This window comes from Cnephaeus nilssonii (genome assembly GCF_951640355.1).
Source record: "Cnephaeus nilssonii genome assembly, chromosome: 4".
NCBI lineage: Eukaryota > Metazoa > Chordata > Mammalia > Chiroptera > Vespertilionidae > Cnephaeus > Cnephaeus nilssonii.
Genome location: NC_137075.1, coordinates 98,121,310 through 98,145,287, shown reverse-complemented (window position 1 = coordinate 98,145,287; position 23,978 = coordinate 98,121,310). Strand labels below are relative to the sequence as shown.

General features: G+C 43.1%; 2 protein-coding genes across 7 annotated transcripts in view; one reads left to right on the top strand and one right to left on the bottom strand.

Moving 5' to 3' along the window:
- Positions 1-10,549, bottom strand: part of ZC3H14 (zinc finger CCCH-type containing 14) — a 43,035-nt gene extending 32,486 nt beyond the window's left edge. For all 5 annotated transcript variants that reach the window (XM_079769188.1, XM_079769186.1, XM_079769187.1 and 2 more), the window contains exons 1-7: positions 10,372-10,549; positions 9,832-9,874; positions 4,687-4,801; positions 2,450-2,490; positions 1,802-1,997; positions 1,060-1,489; positions 363-523 (exon numbers count right to left, since the gene is read on the bottom strand). In XM_079769188.1, coding sequence (XP_079625314.1) covers positions 363-523; positions 1,060-1,489; positions 1,802-1,997; positions 2,450-2,490; positions 4,687-4,801; positions 9,832-9,874; positions 10,372-10,407 — 1,022 coding nt within the window. In that variant the 5' untranslated portion in view covers positions 10,408-10,549. The remainder of the gene's footprint in view (positions 1-362; positions 524-1,059; positions 1,490-1,801; positions 1,998-2,449; positions 2,491-4,686; positions 4,802-9,831; positions 9,875-10,371) is intronic.
- A 6,400-nt stretch (positions 10,550-16,949) lies between these two features.
- The window catches only part of PTPN21 (protein tyrosine phosphatase non-receptor type 21), a 69,876-nt gene continuing 62,847 nt past the window's right edge, over positions 16,950-23,978 (top strand). The window contains exons 1-2 of one of the 2 annotated variants that reach the window (XM_079767909.1): positions 16,950-17,288; positions 21,771-22,173. In XM_079767909.1, the coding sequence (XP_079624035.1) occupies positions 21,994-22,173 (180 nt within the window). In that variant the 5' untranslated portion in view covers positions 16,950-17,288; positions 21,771-21,993. Of the gene's footprint in view, positions 17,289-17,313; positions 17,503-21,770; positions 22,174-23,978 lie in introns of those variants that run through there. The other variant, XM_079767910.1, reaches the window with a different exon arrangement.

Here is a 23,978-nt window from a genome sequence, read left to right as displayed (position 1 = left end):
GATATGTGCCCTGACTAGTAATCAAAGCCATAACATTTTTAGTGTACAGGACGATCCACCGGCCCAGGACCTTCTCTTAGGTTTTGAACTGGCTGTAGTTTTTAGAAAATGCCAACTAGACTGAAACCTTGTAACTATTTAAAATAATGAATCTGATCAACTTTCCCACCCATATTAGTTTTTGATATTCTCAGCAATTTCTCCAATTTTAAGCAGTTTTCTTTTCATTAATATGGTTTATTCAAAAACCAACAGAAAAGTCTTATATGCTATTAAATTTTTATTTTTAGGCTATCCTCTTCAAGAAACACAGAAGGCGCCGCCAAGCAATTCAAGATTAAGTTACAGTCATATTCAGGTACCTCCGTTCGGGCTTTGCAGGCACTGACACACTGCTGGAGATGCTTCCTGTACGGGACCCACAATCATCATCTTCCTCCTCCTCTTCTCCATCGTGATTAAACTTTTTTACTTTAACAACTGAACTTACCACAGGCAACTTTCTCTTTCGAAAGTTTTCTTCCTGTAATCAGATAAATTCATGCTTACCTAGTCTCAGAAAATAACAAAGTTCTAACAAAGAATTTTTTCTTTTTAAGAAAAAGCCAATCATATTAATAATTCATGGGCTATTTCCTGGTTTCTTATAAAAATATGAATATTATCCCTCTAATAGCCAACCTTTAACAAAAACAACTAGTGCTTTACATTCATTTATAAGAGCAGCAAATAGCACTGTTGAGGAAACTAACAAAATAGTTACTTCTTTACCAGTAAATGCCATGAAAAATCTAAAATTGACCTAAAATCCCACCAAAATTATAAGTTATTGTTAAAACTATCTCACATGTTGGCATCCCAAGAGAGTAAACAAGGTGTAATATACACCTGTAGAAGTCAGTCATGGAGAAGAAAATCTGATTGGTATAATATGTTGAGCATACAGAAATCAGCTTAAAATAAACTTGCAATATGTATTTAGTTATTTCACATACTATTTAGTATAAAGAACTGCCAATTTTCAGCCTAACAAGGCAAGATTCGCAAGTACACACAAACCTCAATACTCATTTTTTCTGCGTTGTTTCTGAAGAAAGGACTGTAAGTCTCTTCTAAGCTGTTAAGCACTTCTGGTTCACACAAACGTCCTGTTTCATATACCCGGCTGTTCTGTACATCGAGTTGCTTGGCAGCATGAATACTGTTTTGCTGCTGTTGAAATTGCAACCTGTTTAAATGAACACCACCATCTGCAGTTCGACTTGCAGGTGGTCGATAAATTTCAATAGAAGGGCGAGAAGAACCGTATGTGAGTGTCACTGTGGGTTTTTTCTGAGATAGGGGATTCTCCTGCACAAAATTGAGGTCTTCATCAATGAGGTCATCTGGTTCCGGCTTAATATCAATCACATCTTCAGAGGGTGCTGGCTCCCTCAGAGGTTTCACTGTTGACATTAATCGGGTTGCAGCTCCATCATCATAACTCTGCCTATTAAACACACACTCAAACATATTACAACCAATTTAGAGGAATATGATCAAATAGTCAAAGAATATTTAAATTGTAATGTGGTCCATTAAAAACTACTTTGAAATGGCTTTTTTGTTTTAAACTTTGATTTACTATATTTCAGATAATCATACTTTGGTCTCATCCACTCTTCATTTAAAAAATTGCTCATGACCACCTACCTCACTATTTCCAAAATTTTCTGAAAGGAGCAATTCAAAGATATGGAAACTAATGTAAATGTCACATATACCGCCATCTGTCCACAGGTGGTCTACACAGAACTCTTACCTGACATTAGTGGCTTTCTGCTCCTGTGAACTTGAAGAAACTCTGGAATCTCTTTTCTCAGGTCTGGTGCTAGAAACTGCAAGGGGTGGCACTGCAGCTTCGTGCCTTCTCTCATCGCCCCTACTGAAGCTGCTCTTGTTGGAAGGCACGTTACTATCGAATATGTTGGTATCAGAAGACTTTAGACTAGAGGGGTCTGGAAAGGAAAACATAATCCTTTTATACTATTTTATCACTTTGATCCTTCCCCTTGTCCATCACCAATTTAAAAGTTATACATGTTCACAACATTTTTAATGGCTCAAGATTATTCCACACATAGTAATATCGTAATTTACTATTACTGAACTTTTAACTAATTTTCAATTATAAAATATTTAAATGTCCTTGAAACTGAACTGTTGCATACTTCTATAATTACTTCCTTAGGATAAACTGCATAGTTCCCTTCCCTTATTTAAATTATCTTTGAATTATATTAAATGTATTGCTCTTAAATTCGTAACAATATGTGCTTCCTAAAAATGTTCAAATGAACTGTTTCCAAATTTATGTGTTCTTTCCTCAAAGCAGTTTAAATGGCTTTAGAAAGAAAGCAATCATATGCTATAGCAAATCCCCCAAAAAGCCCATTTTTATGAATCTTACCTGTTGTAACAGAACGAAGTTTATCTAATACACCATGAAGCCTAAAAGAAAAAAACAAAAACAAATTTAAGTTTCCTTTAATCAAGAAAGATTTCAACTGCCACTCTAAATTTGATGACATTATGGAGTCAATCTTCAGATAAATATTGATAAATGATACTAAATGGTATTTAATGGATAAATGGTATTAAGTTTCACATTTTAAAAAGGCTTTACATGAATACTACAAGAGCCAATTAAAAATCATTTTTTTCATCACTATTTTCAACATCCAACCTCTGCAAAAATAAGTGCCAGAATATGACCTGAGCACACAGTCTTATCTAAAAGGATGCATTTTGTTTCCTAAGGACTAAAGATGCAATGTAACTGACGGTAAAAGATAAAATATCACACACATGTATTACAGCTTACTATTACAATTGTTTAGGCATTATTTAAATTATTTTTATCTACTCATATGGTTTTTGGGGAAAAACTTAATTCTGAGGTAAGAAAACTTAATCTCAAAATATATTATCACATTTCACTGTAACTGTTATTTACAAAACGAATGATGTAAACAAGCACAGACCATAACCCTGCTTATAATATTAGCTACTTTATTTTAGTAGTTATGTACAAGGCAAATTTGCCTTACAATCCTTCCAAGAGGCCATGCCTCCTGAAACACCAGAAATAGCTCAGTATGTTTCACCCAGAACCCAGTCTTACGCCACTGTTGCCTAGGACACAAGTACAGCAGGTCTCCAAAGGATAATTTGGAACTGTTGTCAATGAACCACTTAACTTAGGAAAGCAAAGTGCCAAATGATAGACACTATCACTTCCGTCAGTACATGTTAAAGAACTGAACTTACGGCAAGGTGAAAAAGTTGAATTAATTTGATTTTAAATTCAAATTCAATTAGCAGTATGTTTATGTAAGAAATTTGTCTAACACATTCCATCAAGTTATCTGAGAAATAATCCACTAGGTCAATCTCCTATATTAATTTTAGAGGGACTCAAAACTAAAGTGATCCAAAGGTTAAACCAGAAGTCAGGTCATAAAAATGTACATGAAACAAGTACCTGGACTGCTGAAGACTTTAAATAAACCACTCACAACAATGGTAATTTCCCCAGGCAAAACACCTTGATCTTTTTTGGGAGATAGGGAGGGTACATTTTGGGGACAAACTGTAAACAAGTGGATTAGGTCACATACACTATGTACCAAAACATTCGAGAATCAACCACTGTACTCCATGTTCTTCAAAACTGTAATACAAACTAGAGAATTCTGTGTGGAATTTCAAGAAAGTTTCAAAAGAGTTGTAAAGCATTCATTTACCTGCTGGGGCAAAATCACCTTCAAGACAAACTTTTGGTTTAAAGGCAGAAAGTTAACCAGCTTCTTCATATTCCTCCTTAGTGCCTCCTATTTCCCGTCCCAGTCTCTTGCCTTTCAAATTAAGCAGGCCATTCCGCTCACTCACTTTCTGCTCCATCATCCACTTGTGCTGTAACTGGTGGTCTCCAGTGTGAGGAGCCCTATGAGTACTTCCTGCTCCATTCTCATCCACATCATCACTCTGTCTACCTCAAACCTGGTACCAGAACCTGACTTCTTAAATTTAATCTTATGCTTCTAGTCAGTAGTTTTAACTAAAGGCTTATGTGGTTTGAAAAAGGACATTGAAGATTATAATATTGACTTATATTTGAACACCAAGTTGCCTATCTTAAAATTCCAAACTTCAAAAAGTTCTAAACTTTTAAAAAATTTGAAATTCTGTCAAAATCCTTGCCCCCTCAGAATTAACTCAGAGAAAGCAATTTAGGAAGTCAACCCAGTCCAAAAGAACACCTGCAGCTGGTTTAGGCTAGATGAAAGGAATGATAAGATGTAGACATTTACAAGAGAAACACAGTAACTACAGTTAACATATACTAAGTACTTGCTACCGGCCGGACACAGCTGTGAGCACATTACATGTGTTAGCTCACTTAACGCTCTCACAAGGGCCCTATAAAGGTGGTTTACTATTCACATTTTACAAACGGAGAAACCAAGGCAAGAGGCAGATCAGGATTCCACCTTGGCAGTCTGGCTCCAGAGGCTGTGCTCAGTGCTCACAACCTGCCTCTCCACGCTGAATCGGACTCTCCTGTCAGGAGCCTCTTTTCAGAGAGAACACCTACTCTGACTTGTGCCAAACTTTGCTCTAAGGGGTAAATATTCAGAAACATACCATACGGTGAATCGAATTGTGTTGTTCCCTAGAAACAGGGACAGGTCCTCTGTCATTTGGTCCTGACTTTTCTTGTTGGCCACCATCACCATAATGTAATCAGGAAGTTCTTCATCTATTTAAAAGGAAAAGTATATAAAAACTTTTTTTATGTTTCCCTCTATTTAAAGTTGACGTGCTTGAAAATATAGATGTAGCTCTAAGATTTAATATTTCAGCTCTACAGGAATTATGTTTAAAAAAAGGTATAGCTTTTTTTCTCTTCATTCTATAGGTATTTCAATTACTAGAAGGATGAGATTTGGAATAATGAATACTTACAAAAGTAGGTATTTTAAATTACAAACTTGAGAGTACATACATATCCATCATCGTTTTAAAAATGCTAATTTCAGAGAAGTTTCCAGAAAGCATATGGACATCCACCAAACTGAGTTTTGTTTAGTGTCTGTTTCAAAATGACACTCATTTCTCAAGAGAACACCTTTATCCTTCGTAAAGTCAGGTTTCAATTACTCAGGGTAACAACCATGCAGCAACATCAAATAAACTAAAACCACCAAAAAACCCTGTATCATTGTAAAATTCCATCTTAAGATTAAATAATTTCAACTCATTGTTTTATACTAATACCCTCCTACACAGTGATTATGAGGGTGAGATCAAGAACCAAATCAACAAAAACAAAAACCACCATAATGAGAAGGTATGGAAGCAAGTCATTCATCAGGAACTCTAATCCCTACCAAAAATAAAAAAATAAAAAAATTATTTAATGTACCTTAAATAGTCATAATATTTCTATGTAGGCAGAAAGGTTCCTTTCAGAAGTACTATCAGACATTTGTTAAAAGGAGAAATATAAAAAATCCAGTTCAAGAAAAGCACAACTATATTGAGAAAGCCCAATCTACAAATGGAGCGAAATCAGGTTTGTTGGAATCATACATCTGAGGAGATACAAGGACAAGTAGCCAGTCACTTGTTATTTTCTTTGTAGAGTAACAAAAGGCCCCCACTGCTTCCTCAAAATTTTAGTAAATCTCCCTGGTAGCTTATTTATACGAAGTGTACCTACTATGTGCTGCCACTGGTAACCCAGGAAAGGTAAAGAAATGGAATGCTTTGGCAGTTTGTTTCTCTCCCTCATGTCGGTGATGAAAACGAGTAGACTGCTTTCTGTCACAATATGACATTACATTTTCTAAAATTTTATAGAAATGTAATCAATAGTTGCCTGGGAGAGTACCGGGTATGAGCAGGGAAATGTGGAGGGAGGGATACAGAGCTGCCCCAAGAACTTTTGGGAGTGATGGATATGCTCATTCGCTTGATTATGGTGCACATAGGCTACGACTTACCCAACTGTACATATGCTCAGTTTAATGTATAGCAACTATATCTCAACATAACTATTAGAAATTTATAGTTTTCTTAGATACAAATGGAAAGAATCTAATGAAAAATTAATGTTCATATTTTTACAGAATTTCACAAGTTCATTTGAAATCTACATACTGAATAAAAAACTAAAAATGCTGAATGTTTCTGTAAGCTCATATCTTTAAAATGTGAATGAAATACTGTTCTAATAGTTGTGATCTCACTGAAGTGCTCCATTTTAAACAAAGGAGACCTTATCGTTCTTAACCAAAAGGGCTGTTCACCTTTGTATCCTGCTCAATGTCTTGAAAATTGGTAGTCAAATGTTTATTTTTTAAAGAACTTTTTATTTTTAAATGGTAATTGCCCATTTACAACCTCATGATTAGACATTTATGTAACTTACGAGTGATCACTCCAATAAATTTAGTACCTATCTGACACCATAGTTATCATAATATTGACTATATTCCCTAAGCTGTGTGTGACACCCCCATGACTATTCTGTCAAATATTTATTAGATAGTTTTAATAACCTAAGAGGTTTCAAGAACTTTCTCTAGCAAAAAGAAAGGGATTCTAAAGTCACCCATTTCAGAAGGATAATGATGCACAAACAATTTGGTAGCTAATTGTAAACAAATAATGCACTTTTATCTCAAATAGAATCTCATGGTGAACAGTTTACCCACTTCATCAACACTTATGAAAAAAATCAGGTTCTCGGTAGGCCACTGAGACAAAACAAATATGAAGTCTCTAGCCTCAAAGAAACTTCCCGTCAAGCAGAAACAAATTGAGAAGCTGTATTATGTTAATTGCCAAGTCAGATTTATTTCAGTGGAGTTGTAGTGGAGTATTTCTTTATTTGTAAAAGGAGTAATACTACCTGCCATCCCATTCCAGCATGTTTAAAAGAAATGGAGCTATATAAATACACTAGAGGCCCGGTGCATGAAATTTGTGCAAGGGGGGGCAGGGCGGGGGGCGCAGCTTCAGCCCGGCCTACAGCCTCTCTCAATATGGGTCCCCTCGGGGGATGTCCGACTGCAGGTTTAGGCCCTATCCCACTGTGGAATTGGGCCTAAACCAGCAGTCGAACATTCCTCACGCAATCCAGGACCACTGGCCCCAACCACTTGCCTGTCGACCTCATCGCCTTTAACTGCTCACCTGCCTGCCTCATTGCCCCTAACCACTCTGCCTGCCTGCCTCATCGCCCCTAACTGCTCGCCTGCCTGCCTCATCGCCCCTAACGGCCTCTGACTTGGCCCCCGACGCTGCGGCTTCATCCGGAAGGACATCCGGAAGGTCGTTCAGCTGTCCAGTCTAATTAGCATATTACACTTTTATTATTACATTTTGAAAGCTATAAATAAAATATATGGTATTTTTACAATTACATTTCATACTGAACTTTGCCCAAGCTTGTGAGGTTTTTAATAGGCTCAAAATTCTTGGTTTGAGACTTTTCATAAATGATAGGAATCACCAATAAGACTGAATTAACATGCCTGTGTTTTCATATACTAGAATTAAGAAAGTTCTCAGGCCCTGGATGGGTAGCTGGGGAGCTAGTTGGTTAGAGCGTCATCCAATACACCAAGCTTTCAGGTTTGATCACAGGTCAGGGCACATACAAGAACTACCAAGGAATGCATAGGTGAGTAGAACAATGGGTCAATATTTCTTTCTCTCTCTTGCTCCCGCTCCCTCTCTCTCAACAATCAATAAATTTAATTTTTAAAAAAGTTCTCAATGTACGTTTTTTGTGGTATTCTTTTTAACCCAAAACATGTTCCTGGCATATAACTGGCATCCATCAATTGATGAATGAATAAAATAAATAAATAAATCCTGGTTCAGTTTCATCTTTAACCTTTAAGCCTCATTTTTTTATCTGTTAAAGTCCCAACAACAGGTAATTTATGAAATGTGCCCAGCATGTAGTAAATTAGCAATCCTCCAACAATAAATCCACTTACATTAACAGATATTTTTATTTTTAAAAATTCCAAAACAAAAAAATTAGTACAAAAATATAAAATAAGTTATATTTTTATTACTCTTTAACATATGGTTTAAAAGACAGCTGGATTCTAATTTCTGTTTCTGCATTTCACCTGTTGTAATATGCTGTTATAATTGAAGAATGTGAAGAAAATTTGGTCTTTCACATGTGTAGTTTGAAAAACAGGTATTTTAATAGCCTTTGCAGATAATGTGATTATTTTGTGATACTACACCAAAATTCAACAAGTGATAGTTTCTTAAGTGTTAGTAGCAATATGGAAACAAAAACTGTATCAATAACCTTTTTTTTGTATTGTTACATGAAAATACATTAATCCATGCTAGCCTTTTTTAAAAAAAAATATTTTTACTGATTTTCAGAGGAAGAGGGACAAAAAGATAGAAACATCAATGAGGAGAGAGAACATCAATCCGCTGCCTCCAGCATGCCCTGCCCCGCCCCCCAAACCAACTTTTGTTTTGTCGCAAAATCTATCAGTTCTTTTCCTCTGCTCACTTTCAAGAAAATGTCTGGCAACTACCCAGGTGTATGTAACTAGCTTGTCAGTCCTTATAATTTAAAAATGATGTTCCATGAAAAAGGTGGCTAGTTCAGTTCTCAACTCAATTACACAAATCCTTTTTCTTAAAAGACAACCCATCATGCTTCAATATACGCCAGAAAAACTTTATACGTTTGTACAGAACTTTATAAGCATATATTTATAAGTATTTCCTTCTTCCTCACTGCATATTAAATAATGTAATCAAGGGCCAGGACTTAAAAAATATATTTTTACTGCTTCATCAATTACATTCTTAAATGAAAAGGGCTTTTTTAAAAATTGCAAGTAGAGAACTGCAAGTAAAGAATATGATGCTTTCCCCTAAAGTTTGGTGTGAGACCTTGAGTTCTTGATTCAGGGTCAAGTATCGGAAGTTTTACCCACTATTGCTTTTGCACAATCCAAATGTCAGTATTAATATAAAAACAATTTTGACTTCAGACACCCTTGGAGTCTTCCACACCTTGAGAACCACTTTCATAAGTGATAGCTATTATTTGTATAGGAGGCACCAGCTTTGCAGCCAAACAAATCCCAATCTTGCTCAAGTAAGCACTCAAAGCCTCAATTTCCTTGCTTGTACAGTTGGGGATATTACCACTTACCTTCCAGTGTCCTCCTGAGGATTACCATGACCTAATGCATATACATAGAGGTTAAGCACAGTGCCTGGCCCAAAGTAAATGCTCAAATTATAAAAATCACAAAAGAACGAAGAGGATACATTACTGCTAGGAGGTAAAAGCGAGAGGAACAGAAAAAAACAACAACAATAATAAGAGACCTGAAAATAAAAGTCACTGAACCATGGCAGAGGCAAATGCCAGAAAGCATCCAGCATCCCAAATGCAAAATAATTGTGAAAAATTAAGATCAAGAAAAGCAAACCAAAATAGGAAAAACAATAAAAATACGACAATGCCTCAACAGAGGAAGCTAAACAATTTCAAAACACCACAGAAGAGGGTTAAAACACACACACACACACACAAGGTTGTATATAGAGCTTTCAATTAAAAATAAAACGGTAAGGAAAAGAAGTAACCAGGGATTGTCAGATTTTGATAGCAGAAAAGGGTTTCTTCAAAGTCAAAAAAAGTACGCTGGGGAAAATGCACTCACTAAAACTCAATTAGCTGCAAATTCTAAATTGCATTAGGCTAACAAAAGCAACATAACTTACCAACATAAGCTCCTAATTCTTGCAATTTCCCCTTAATGGCACTCTGAGAAGGGGGGGAAAAAAGACAAACGTACGTGAGAGAACGGCGGCCCTAGGAAAACCGACTTGCAACGCAGACGCAACGGTGCGGGTGCACGCACCGCCAGCCCTCCTGGGCGCCCGGGGGAGGCGGGAGGCGCCGGGGCCCCCGACCCCCTGTCGTGGCCGCCTCCCACGTCCCCCCGACCCCCTTCTCCGCCCCCTCCCCCTCCCCCGCGATCCCTCTAGCAACCACCCGAGAGAGGCTCCCAGTGCGGCGGAACACGGCTCGCACCGGCCACCTCCGCCTCCTTCCGCTTCCCCGCAGATACTTTTTCGGCCGCGGCACGTCGGCCCGCCGCCGCTCTCCCGAGGCCGAGTCAGCCCCCAGGCCCCAGGAGGCGCCGCCAGCCGGCGACCAGGCCGCGGCGTCCAGGCCGGGCCCACCACCCCGTTACTCCTGACAACCGCGCGCCCGCCGAGGCCCGGCTTCCCGCCCCCGCCGCCCCCCGCGGGCCTCACCCGGATCTTGCGGCTGATCTCGGTGCCAATCTCCATGGCTCCGCGGCGGGCGGCGGGCTCAGCACGGCGTGGCGCTTCGCTTAGCCAGAGCCCGGAGCCGGCTCCAGCACGCAGCCCCCGGGCCACAGCCACCGCCGCTTCGGGCTGCGCGGTCTGCGTGACCCGCCCACACCGTCCCAGCGCCCGGAGCGAGCCGGGTGGAGCGCGCCTGCGCCTGCGTATGCGCCTGCGCACACCTGGGCCCACCGCACCTGCGCTCTGGCGCCCTCTGCTGGAGGCAGGGAGAGCAGGGGCTTGCGCATGGCCTGGGATTCTCTTCCTCTTTAGGCACCTGCAGAGCTGGCGGGTCGTTCGTCCCTGTTCTCGCCCCTAGTTATTAATTTTACTCTCCTCTGGAAAATACGTATGAGTTAAATATGCAGCGAGAAAAATCTCTGGCTTTGATGGGATATCCGAATTCGAGTCCAGCCTTCACTTACTGGTAGTATGATATTGGTTTAGATATTTAAACTTTAAAACATTTTTTTTCAATTACAGTTTACAGTCAACATTATTTTGTATTAGTTTCAGGTGTACAGAATAGTGGTTAAACGATCATATGGTTTACAAAGTGGTCCCCCAATAGATATCTAAACTCTTGAGTCCTGGTTTTCTACTGCCTCCTTGCGGTTGCATTATAATTACACTTGGAGGGAAAATGGAATATCCAGTAGCAACAGGGCTAGAACATCAAACATAGTCCTGTGTTTGACTCCACAACTACCCTGAGTGGGGTAGAGGGTAGCTACAACCAAGTCACAGGTGCTGCCCACCCTCAAGGGAGGAGATTGATTATACCCGGTGTGAACAGCAGGAGTAGAAATCCTGAGGCCACCTAGGGCCTGTCTGCCATGTGGCCCTTCATCTCATATACCTTTTTTTCCCCCTTCTGAATTCCTTTAACGTCTATTTGGGAGCTGCTACTAGGACAAAATATACTCTGTAATGTTTATTTTATTTGTGGGTGTGTTCTAACAAAATTATAAATTCCTTGTAGGTCTGTATTTCTCCAAAGTGTCTTTCAGAATGCTAAACACATAGTAAGCATTTATTGAATATTGTAGGATAAAAGAAATTAATGACTAAATTATGGATAAATTCAGTGATCATGTCTTCATTCAACATTGATGAGAGGCAGTGGAGCAGAGTGACTGAGAACAGGGACACCAGAGCCAGGCTGTCTAGGTTGAATCCCAGCTCCCCTACGCCCTGTGAGGCCTTAGGCACGTTGTTTATTTCTCTGTGCCTCAGTTTATTCACCTATGACAGAAGTACGACACCAGTTTCTCCTTCGTTGGGGTTATTATAAGGATGAAATGTTAATATTTTGGAAACATTTCAAACTGTGCTTGACGCATAGCAGCACTACGTTTGTTGATTAAAAATTAAATGCCTGCCCTGAGCCAGATACTGTGCTAGAAGCCCGAGCACAAAGATGAGCAAGACTACATTCATGACACAATCCAAAGACAGTACAGCCCAGCCGGTGTTGCTCAGAGGCTGAGTGTTGACCCATAAACCAAGAGGTCACCAATTCTACTCCGAACATGCCTGCAACCAATCAATGTTTCTCTCTCATCAATGTTTCTATCTCTTTCCTTTTCTCTTTCTCTAAAATCAATTTTTGAAAAAGACAGGTACATTGTTTCTATTTGTTTATCCACCATTTCAGAACTAAGAACAAAAAAAACACATGTTTTTCCATGCCTAGGTACAAAATTCTTAACCAATATTTAGATAATATTGAAAGAACGTGTTCAAATAAAAGAGATTTTCATTAAAATGTGTTCAAAATAAACTGATAAACAAAATAGATCCAGAGACATAGAAGCATGGATTAGAAGACTCTCAGAGGGAAGGCTGGGGAGGAGGGGGAGAGATTAATTTGGGAATTTATATGCATATATGCATAGCCAGGACACAGACAATAGTGTGGTGAAGGCCTGGGAGGGGCAGGTGTGAGGAGGAGGGGGTCAATGGGGGGAAAAAAGGGGGACATCTGTAATACCTTCAACAATAAAGATAAATTTAAAAAATAAAATGTAGCCCGGCCGGCGTGGCTCAGTGGTTGAGTGTTGACCTATGAACCAGGAGGTCTCCATTCCATTCCTGATCAGGGCACATGCCCAGGTTTCGGGCTCGATCCCCAGTGGGGGGCATGCAGGAAGCAGCTGTTCCAAGATTCTCTCTCATCATTGATGTTTCTCTCTCTCCCTTCCTCTCTGATATCGATAAAGACATATATTTATTAAAAAAATAAAAATAATACAAAATAAAATGTATTTGGAATGGGGGAATTTGTATTAAAATGTATTCAAGAAAGAGTTAGCTTTGGATACAATCCATTTAAAACTACTGGGAAAGGGACCTGCAGGCTGCTAAAGAACTCACATATTCAGATCTCAGGAGTTACGTGTCTGGATCACAGAGGAGCAGCTGGTGGTCAGGTGCGTCTTCAGAAGCTGCAGCTTCACAACAGTATCTCATCAAGAGGAAGATGATCATGATGGTGTCCTGAGAGAAGCCATTAAAGGGGTCTTCGGCCTGAAAAAGACTAAGCTGAACCATGGGAATTCTTTTCCAACATGGAAGGGCGCTCGGGTTCAGGAGGAAGGACATATTTTGCTCGGGGGATAGAGTGAAGACTAGATTGCAACAAACCACAATGCCGTCTAGGAGAGCTCTGGCTGTCTTCCAAGAGAGATGACTGAAAAGAAAGAGCATAGGTTCTGAAGACATCGACGCCTGAGTGCTACTCCCCGCTCCATGGAGCCTGTGTCCTCTAACACGGGCCCCTGGCACCTCCAGCCTCCTCTCAGGCAGCATTCCCGCTGGAGGTCGCACATCCTCTGGAAGAATGCGTTGGGCGTGGCTCCTTCAGCCTGGAATGCTTTTCTCTTATTTTCTTTGGATGCTTAGGGAACTTGTATTTGTCCTTCCAGACTCAGCTAGAAGCTGATCTCGGTGTTAAGCCAGGCGTTTCCACTCCACGTAGAATATATACCCACTAGTGAATATACTAGTAACTCAGCTAGAGTTAGAGATTCACCTGTTTCTCCCATGGTGCGTCTTTGAGGACCAGGCTATGTATCTGATTTGCCTTTCTCTTTGCAGCATCTGTATTCCAATAAATATGGGGTAAATGGACAAGTCTTTCTTTTTTTAAAAAAAAATTATTATTGATTTCAGAGAGGAAGGAAGAGAGAGATAGAAACATCAATGATGAGAGACAATCATTGACTGGCTGCCTCCTGCAAGCCCCCCACTGGGGATCAAGCCCACAACCTGGGAATCGACTGGGATCAAACCTGGGACCTTTCAGTTCACAGGTCGACGCTCTATCCACTGAGCCAAACCGGCTAGGGCTGGACAAGTCTTTCCAATAGTGGGAATCACATGGCATGTCTGCCCTTGGATGAGAAACCCTAAGTGCTGGGAATTACACTCATAGTAATCAGTTATGCTACTGAGTCCGACAGACTTTTCTCCATTTTCATGTCCATTTGAGTAAATATATTGCCAACACCATTATTCCTCTGTTGTCTGGGGGGAATTTGGCCTCTAAATTCTCACTCTTTTGCAGCTGAAAAAGTGCTGTACTGTACCTGAGGTGGTGTTGCGTGTGGTAGGCAGAGCACCTGGTGAGGGTTCAGAGACCAAAGGAGATTTCACCTTTCTGGCTCTGGCTCCCACTGCTCCCTGCACCCAGGCATCATTATCTCCATAGGGCCGGACAGTCACTCAATTTAGATTCTTGCAGAGGATGGTAACTTATATAGGGAGCTACAGTGGATACTCACCAAGCTGTCAAAGCAGATTAATTTCTTTTTTTTTTAATTTTTAAAATATATTTTATTGATTTTTTACAGAGAGGAAGGGAGAGGGATAGAGAGTTAGAAACATCGATGAGAGAGAAACATCGATCAGCTGCCTCCTGCACACCCCCTACTGGGGATGTGTCCGCAACCAAGGTACATGCCCTTGACCGGAATCAAACCTGGGACCTTTCAGCCTGCAGGCCGATGCTCTATCCACTGAGCCAAACCGGTTAGGGCAAAGCAGATTAATTTCTTAACTCCCAAAAAATTGTAGTCACTGCACCACGAAAATCACAATTTCCTTCCGTGTAATGGAGCATCTTTTCAGTACAGAACTTTCTTTGGTAAATTTTAATTTATGTATTTTAACAAGAATTGCCTTCAGAAGAAAAAAGTATTTATAATATGCCACTTTCCAGGTAGCAAGAGGAGAAAAGATACAGATATGCAATTGCTTACTTATTTACAGAATCTCTCTAGATGGATACATGGGATTAGGGTAACCCTGGTTACCCCCAGGAGGAGAGGGAGGTGTCTAGCAGGCAGGGTGGGAAGACTTTCCACTTACATCCTTTTGTACCTTCAGGGCTGAACCATATAAGTTACTTCATTTCCTTCACAATCATAAGCCAATAATAATTCCGTGTGTAACACTTGGAAGGGGTTGTTCAAGTGGCTTCTCACGGGGCTGTTACTGTCCAATGAACATGGTTGAGGGAAAACAGAGCTTAAGTGCTCGGTCAGCGAACGACACTTGCGGATTATGAGGGAGGAAGTTCAACTCAGTTATCTAACATCCTTGGGTTTTATGATCATTTTCTATTTTTAAAATTCTTTCATTTTCTTCCCGATTCAATTAACACGTTTTTATTTAGTGCCTCCTCTCTGCCCAGCAGTGCCCCAGGAATTTTAGCAGTTATAAAACAAGCCTTCATGAAAGTTTTTTTAAAGTTCTTGCCAAGTGTGGCCATCACTGCGGAATGAGGCGGCTAGATAGCTGTCATGGAAGCAGAGAGCCTTGAATTGAGGCTTGGAGAGAAGCAGAGGGCGTGTGGAAGGGGGGCTGCAGGTGCTCCGGGTCAGGAGAAAGTTTGATGGGGGCACTAGGAAGAGAAATAAGGATGGTTTGAGAGGCTGAGACCGGGTTAGAAAGGCCCTAAAGGGCAGGCAGAAAAGCTGAATTAGCCTGGTGGGGGGGGGGGGGGCGCGGAGAGGGAGGATTGTCTCAAGAGAGAGAGGTAAGCCTGGTATTAGCACGGAAACAAGAGAGAGCTGAGAAACCAGAAGCAAGGAGACCACCCTTGGTAATCCGGATGTCAAATGATGAGGGTTTGGATTAGTATGGGGGAGGGGACGATGAGGCGATGAGGAACGGAGAGGAAAGAAAATTCGTGAGATATTTGCAAGGAGGAACTATTAGGTCTGAATGACAGGTCAGCATCACACAGAATTTCAAATTTTCTAGCTTGGGAGATCAGAAAAGTGGCTAATTTTCACGTCTTTTTTTTTTTCCTTCACACACAAATTGACTCCCTTATAGTGTCCGGTTGAAATATCAATTACGAACAGAAGTGATTTTTTTTTTTTTCCATTAGAAACACATGGCATCTTAGATGCCTTTAGCTCCGTGGCCCAACCTGCATCCTGCCCAGGCTTTGTTCTCCATGGCACTCATCCCTGTACGATGGCGCTCGCCTTGTCTGTACTGGGTATGTGTGGTGTGTATGCGTTTTCTCACCCGCCAGACCACAAGTCCTTTGTGTGCAGGGCCATAACATATATATAGTAGGTACTCAATAAGTGTCTGTGAATTGTTGAAGAAGAAAATGAGATTTAAAAGAGCTGTAACATAAAAAAGCTATCCAGAAACAGCAGTATTTTAGAAAAAGCAAATGTAAGTTAAAATGTACATAAAAGCTTCTCTGCTCCAAACATTCAAGCCACATGCCTAGTAAATATCAAACACCCAACTGTGATGGTGTAAGGGTCACAGTTTTATTCCTTGGCGACTAATTCCTGTAATAATACTCTGTAATAATAAACATTGGCTAGTAGGGTCTAGAATGAAATGAAACACTTAATTTATACTTTACACAAGTTCCTGGATAGTGGTCATTTTATTCCCATCTTATAAAAGAGACTGCACGAAGTCACACCATCTAGCCGGTGTTGGTGCGGGGGTTTGAACCTGGACACTGTGACCCTGGAGTCTGCATCCTTAATAGCTCTAACTTTGTATTGCATATGTATACAGCTTTTTAATTTTTGTTGAGGCTCACAGATTATTTGGGTCGTATCAACCCTTTTTGAGAGAGAGGACTTTCCCACTCAGGACTCGTGTTTTTCCTTATTTATGGGATACATCCTTGGATGGACGAAATAGAGCGTTCAAATGGTTTTCAGAAATGCACCAGAGCAATCGAAAAACTCTAGCAACAATGGCCTTTTACAGACCACCTCATAACCACACTGGAATAAAACCCTGTACCTGGAACAGAACTAAATATCCCCCTTCCCCTCATTTGTATTAAAAGCCCTGCTTTATTTGGAAACTCCTAAAATAAGTGGTCATATGATTAAAAAAAGCAGCGGCGCGCCCCCTCCCCGGCGGCCGGGCGCAGCTGTCCGCGCCTCCCCCGCGCCCCGCCGCCCGCATTCCAACTCTCTGAGGTCACGGCCGCCGCCGCCTCCCCGGATCCGCCCGGCCCAGGGGGAGGGACGCCGGCCCCCGCCGCTCCGCCGCGCTGCCTGCCGCTCCGGCCGCGCGTCCCGAGCCCGTCGATTCGGTCTTCCTGCCTCCCGGGCCCCGCGCGCTTTCTTTGTGCGCCGCTCCTCGCCGGCGGGTCCACCCCCTCCAGGCGGCTCCCCTGGCCTCGGCCGCCGCGGGACTGGCCCCCGGGAATGGTCCGCGGGCCGGGTTTGGGGAGACAGGAAGTGAGGCTCGCGAGCCCCATGAGCGCGCCGCGGGGCGGGCGCGGCTGCGGCGGCCGCGCGGCGGGGCCCCGGGAGGCGGGCCGCTGAGCGGGGCGCGCGGCCCCAAGGATGCGGGAGCCGGAGCAGGTGAGGGCGCGGGGCCCCGGCCGGCGGGCGGAGGGCGGGCGCTGCGGCGGATCGGTGGGGTGTGTCCGCCAGCGGGGACTCCGGAGCGCGCCGGGCAGCCCCGGAGGACGGGTCCCGGCTGCGGACGGCTGGCCGGAGCGTTAACAAAGAGAAGAGTCTTCCTCCTCCAGGTTCTCGGGGGGTCTCCTGGAGTCATTTCCAAAGGGGCTTGCAGGTCTGTTCCGAACTCCTCCCCTGATTGTGGCGGCCCGATCCCGGAGCAGGGGGTTCAGTCTTAGGCATGTCGGTGCCCCTCGGAGTCTGAAGTGCGAACCTTGCCCGGTAGCTTGGCGGAGAAGGGGAGTAGGGCAGGACTGTGTGGCGAGGACTGGTTTTGCTTTTGGAGTCAGGAGTGTTTCCTCTGGAAAAGAGAATTCTTGGGTCTGCAAATTCCGACTTGTGATTTCTGCACATCCTGATTAGAAGTTGTTGGCATGCTGGTCTTATTTTCATTTTTGCTGAGAAAGCCTTATAAGAATAGCGTATGCTCTCAAACATTCAAAACACTCCGTGTGCTCCAAGTGACAACCGCTGTTTGCCTAATAGTTGCCGACAGTTTTTTTTTTTTTAAAGTGTCGGATATGACAGCAATTTTACTCTGAAAATAGTTGTTTGTTTTGTTTCTAGGGCATTTTAGTCTCGTGTATCTACGTGTAAATGGTTGGCCCATGAGAAACAAGTTTGAATGCTATAGATATTACTCTAAAAATATCGTGTACTTTCTTTTTTTTTCCCAATTTTTTTAATTAAGGTATTATATGTGTACATATCTTACCATTGGCCCCCTCCCCCCCATCGTGTACTTTCTTTTAGTGATTATTTTAAAGCATCATTGGTAACATATATATGGTGGGGACCTTATCAGCAAGGCAGGAAAGTACAGGATTCAGAGTTAAAGTGCATTTGAGAAAGTTTGAGAGGGGATGTGAAGAGAAAACATTAAAATGAATTTACAAATATCTCTGTCTTTTGAAAACTTGAGCAGAATATAATATATATTTGTTTTCTTGTTATATAACAGAATGGTTTTGTAGTTTTTTTCCTTCAAAAGCTAATTATGAATTGTTAACTTTAGTAGTTAGGTAATTTATAACTCCAGACCCAACTACCTTTCAAATTATTACATATTATTTTACACCTGAGACTCTCCAAAAAGCATCCTAAATTTCTACTCCTCTACTCATTTATAACTCTATGACATCATTTGGTAGCAAATATTGTACATAAACAAAAGTTAAAATGTGTAAATTAATAAATTTGTGGTTAAGCAAAACATTATTTTAACAGTAGGTTTTATATATATGAGCAAAAAGCAAGCTATTCTTATGGTTAGATCTTGGGGGGGGGAAGGGTGGGAAATGCACCTGATACACACCCCCTCAACTTTTAAGATTACATTAACATCTACCAAAATAAAAAAAGAGAACACATTGCCTTTTCTTTATCCCTGATGCTGTAAAGTATTTCAAATCTCAGGGACAATGGCAAAGTTTTACTCTGCATTTGCTTAATCAGAGCATAAGTTAATAATTACATTGTGTCCTATCTATTGCCTTCAATGTATAGCTCTACTTTGTAATGAAGAGACTACCATATTTGAACGCCCTTAATAAAAATATTCATCTTTCCTCTGCATATATGCAATATCTTGTCCTTCCTGTACACTACTTAATCCTTCTTCAGTTACCATCATTTGTGTATTAAGCTGAAATACATTACCTCATCTCATGAAAGGGTATTTAGTATATGTTAGGTATATACAATCTTTTAAAATTTATACAAACACTACTGGCTCATCAGGAAATTTTCTAGTTTAAAAGTATTAAGGTTCTCATATCTTTCCTTTTTTTTTTTTTAAAAAAAAAGTATTTTTATTGATTTCAGAGAGTAAGGGAGAGAGAGAAACATCAATGATGAGAGAATCATTGATCAGCTGCCTCCTGCACGCCCCCTCCTGGGGATCGCCTGCATGTGCCCTTGACCAGAATCAAACCTGGGACCCCTTCAGTTCGCAGGCGGATGCTCTATCCAGGGGGTAGAGCAAGGTTCTCATTCTTGATTTTTTTACATTTTGCCTGAACTATTTAGTTTATACCTTGACATAACAAAGAGCATTACAAACTGCAGGTGGAGAAGCATATCTTCTTCTTTTTTTAAAAAAATATATTTTATTGATTTTTTACAGAGAGGAAGGGAATGGGATAGAGAGTTAGAAACATCGATGAGAGAAACATCGATCAGCTGCCTCCTGCACACCCCCCACCGGGGATGTGCCTGCAACCTAGGTACATGCCCTTGACCGGAATCGAACCTGGGACCCTTCAGTCCGCAGGCCGACACTCTATCCACTGAGCCAAACCGGCTAGGGCATATCTTCTTATTTTTTAATTTTTATTTATTGATTTTAGAGAGAGAGGAAAGAGAGAGAGAGAGAGAGAGAGAGAGAGAGAGAAACATCAGTTTGTTGTTCCACTTCTTCATTGATTGCTTCTTGTATGTGCCCTGATGGAGGATCACACTGGCACATGGGTGTATCAGGATGCCACTCTAACTGAGCTGCCTGGCCAGGGCGAGATCAGATATTTTTATAATATTTATTTTCTACTTCCCTCCTTACCATAGAAGTATGGTGCTTTTACCTACAAAAGTCACTCAGGAAATGCTGTTAATACAGTGCTCTAGGTAGTTCCTGTTTTTTTCCCCTCTGGCCTTCCTCCTCTATTCCTTGTTTTAAACTTTTCTTTCTTTTTTTGGCTCTCTGAAAATAACCAGAATTCAAAAACCAAAACACAAGCAACACAAACAAAAAGCCAGACAAGATTGGGTCCTTATCAGAGGTACATCCCTGTAGGTAAATATAGATGCTTTTAATCTCCTTAAGGACAGCGACGGCTTAGGATTCGTCTTCGACTTCTCCCGATGGATGCCCACTGCACTGCCCGGGAACCCAGAGACGCAGTGCACTTTTGCGGAACGGAATCACAAAATGTTGGCTGGCAAAGCTTGGTGCCATCCCCCGTGCTGAGGGCCCATCACCTCTGGGGCTGGGACGCAGTCAGGAGAGCGGAAAAGAGGGCTGGGAATGAGGCGCCTGGGCTCGACCCCAGCTCTTTCCATCCTGGGGTGAAGCTGCGAGGCCTGGGTTCCGTGTCCGCCTGCTGAGAGGAGGCTGGGGGCGCACCCCGCCCCTCCGCGCGGTTCCGGACCCAAGTTCTGGGCCACCAGCCACCCCCCGAGCCTTGCTGAGCGATTCACCTTCCTCTGCCCAGACGAAAACGGAGGGTGGGAACTATCCCGGGATTCTGTCCACTCCGCGAGGGGGAAGGACATCCAGCTAATGTAAGAATCCGCGCTTGCCGCTCACGCCCCGTTTGCTTCAGCCCAGGCGTTACCATCCACAGGTGTGATTACAAACGTTGTTGAAGTCGCGTATTTTGGAGTCTCGAGGCTCCAAACCGGGGATCAAACGTTCCCAGCACCTGTGGCGGCTCGAGCTGGGTCCTTTAAAAGTTCCCTCCGGGAGCCGCCGGCCCGGCCCCGCTCTAGCGCGTCCGTCCGGAAAACGCTGCCCCGGGCGGAGGGTTCCGGGGCCGCCGAGGCTGCGCGTTGGCATGGCAACGCCGCCCGCTTTCCCGGGAGGAGCCGGAGCCTGGGCGCTCCGCCGTGTTCTTAGCCACGTGGGCTGGCCGAACCCGGTCCGCCCCTCGTGAAGCCAGATGGCATTGAAGTCCTCGCCCGCCTCTTCTGGGCCGGGCTCCGCAGAGCAGCCGGGGCCGCGTGCAGGCTCCTGGAGGTGATCTGATAACAAGCGAATGTAGGGTCTTTTATGATTTGTTTACAAAGCAATCAACTTGGTGACGTCACGATGTGGAAACCAGAAAGGCTTCTCCAAATGCTTGTTAAGCGCTTCACCTCCTTTGAACTGACAGCTGCCCTAGGTTAAAGGGGATTATTCCTCTCATTTGGGTTCAGGGTTAATTTGCCTTTGGGGACTGAGGCTTGGGCGTAGCTCTTTTGGAGGTGTTTTGTAGTTAACTCACCTAAAGACTAAAGACCCTCATGTGTGGAGTATTGGGGAGCCAAAAAAGTTAACTGTGAAAAACAACAACACACATCCACCTTATCTAAAATAGAAACGGAACCACTAATGCTAGCTACTCCATTTGGGTTGATAGTACTGCCAGCCAACTATCTCATTTAATCCTGAAGCAGCCGCAGGTGGTTGTCACTCTTTGTAGGAGTGAGTGAGGGGTGGAGTCTGACCCAGGCGCTGACACAGCTCTGATGTCAACTCCCCCACTGCCTCCCCAACCCTGCTAACGCCTTCCTTTCCCAAAGGAGAGAGGAAGCTTATTCTTTGCATATAGCTTTATTGATGTTGATTTTAAAAAGCAAAGTCCAGAGTTGCCATTGCCCGTGTAACCAGTGTGTTCCTTTCCTCAGCGCTGGCGTGGATGCCCCCTTCGCCTGGCCTGCGGAGACTCCGTTGCGTTTTAATGGCGGCAGCAGCTGCTGGGTGAGCAGCGGGTGACTGTGCGCACCCTCCCGGCAGGAGGGCAGGAGAGGAGAGGAGAGGAGAGGAGAGATCGCCCTCCTCCTCGGGCACCACCACTGCACTGGTGGCCGTGCTTTTCCCTCTTGACCCCTCCACTCTTGAAGAGAGAAGATGCCACTGCCATTCGGATTGAAACTAAAACGCACCCGGCGCTACACGGTGTCCAGCAAGAGCTGCCTGGTGGCCCGGATCCAGCTGCTCAATAATGAGTTTGTGGAGTTCACGCTGTCTGTGGAGAGCACTGGTCAGGAGAGCCTGGAGGCTGTGGCCCAAAGGCTGGAGCTGCGGGAGGTAAGCCACAAACAAGCCTGCTGGCTTCTCTCCTTCCTTCCCAGCCACTTGAATGGATGCTGGCTGTGCGTTCTCAAAAGCATGTTCCTGGCCATGATACCTGAATTAGTCTGCAAGCCCACAGTCCCATGAGGACGGAATAGATACAGAACAAGAGGTCTTCCCTTGGGGGTAAGAGAGAAAAGAGAATGCACAGTGCCTGAGGTGTTTTTTATTATTATTTTAAATATTTTTATTGATTTCAGAGAGGAAGGAAGAGAAAGAGAGAGATGGAAACATCGATGATGAGAGGAAACCATTGATTGGCTGCCTCCTGCACGTTGGACCGAGCCCGCAACCCATGCATGTGCCCCGACTGGAATCAAACCCGGGACCCTTTAGTCCGCAGACCGAAGCTCTATCCACTGAGCCAAACTGGCCAGGGCTACAGTGCCTGAGTTTTTAAAAATGTTTATATGTTCCCCCATATGTAATTAAAACTCAAATATGAATGCATTTTGGATGATCAAGTTTCTTTTTTCTAATATAATCCCAGATGGGGGTCATCTTGATCTATAAGTGTACTGACTTCATTCATTCAACATTCATTGTTTTCCCCGGGCCAGGCCAAGATTATTGCTTGAGTTTGAATTCTGGTTGTTTAACCTTGGGCAAGCTCTGTGACCTCTCTGGGCTCTGGTTTCCTCATCTGAACCATGGGGATCACAAGGGTTATCCTCAGAGGGGTTGTGTGATTTGCTGTGCTGGTAAGGCCAAGCTCTAATCACTGGTCTGCTATAGTAACCATAGGGAGGTTTGCCCTGGAAAACCCCTCATCTAGGCAATAGGAAATTGTAGAGTCCTCAAGTATCCACCTAGTGGCTTTAATTTAAAATGCTATGTAAGGCCTTTGATGAAAAGGGCTCTAATTAAACCTAGGATCCTTCCACCCTTCGGCCACCTGGTATTAGGATAAGAGAAAGATGGAGAAACTGGTTATTCCAGATAAACGTCTATCTTCCTAACTGGAAATCCCACTGATGCTGTACTTCATAGTCAGCAATAGATAAACTGTGCGCCTGGTGACCATCCAATCATTTGATGATTCAGTACTGAAGACTTAAATGCCAAGCACATATGTATTAGGAGCTTACCCTAGTGTTGCTACCAGTGAGAAAACAGTCCTGGTCCATGCTATGAGAGGAGGGTGCTATAGACAATAGGGTTCGGCAGTAAAGGGAGAGTTTCCCAGGGCAAGGGATGTCTGAACTGGCACCTGAAGAATGGGGCAGGGTGGTCCTGTCAGGGGTTGGGAAAGACTATTCCAACAAAGGAACTGGACAGGGCCAAAGACAGGAAGCAGGAGATCTACCCGGAACCTGAAGTGGGGAGAGGAGAGTGGGGAGAGGGAGGGGCCCTATAATACAGGGGTTTTTGTCAAAGGGTTTGGGCTTATCCTGAAAGTAATAGGGAAGTTAGTGAAGGGTTTTTAAACAGGGGTGTGGGATGATGGTTTTTTTCAAAGAGTGGGCCCTCTGAGGAATCATTAGAAAGGAGTAGTTGGGGTACAGATGGTGGTCCCTTGGATTTGGATGGGATGGACACAGCAGGTGGGATCTGGAGATATTCAGGACCCGCCTCCGGAGTGTTGGGGAAGGTCTAGCCAGGGGTCCAGGTTGATACTTAGGTTTCCAGTAAATGGTGGGAGCTATAGCTGAGAGAAGAATCATAAAAGGGAGAGAAGGTTTGAGGGGGAAAGGAGAGGTGTGGTGAGCTCAGATCTGAAAGGATTGACGTTGAGATGCCAATTGAGATGTTGAGCAGGC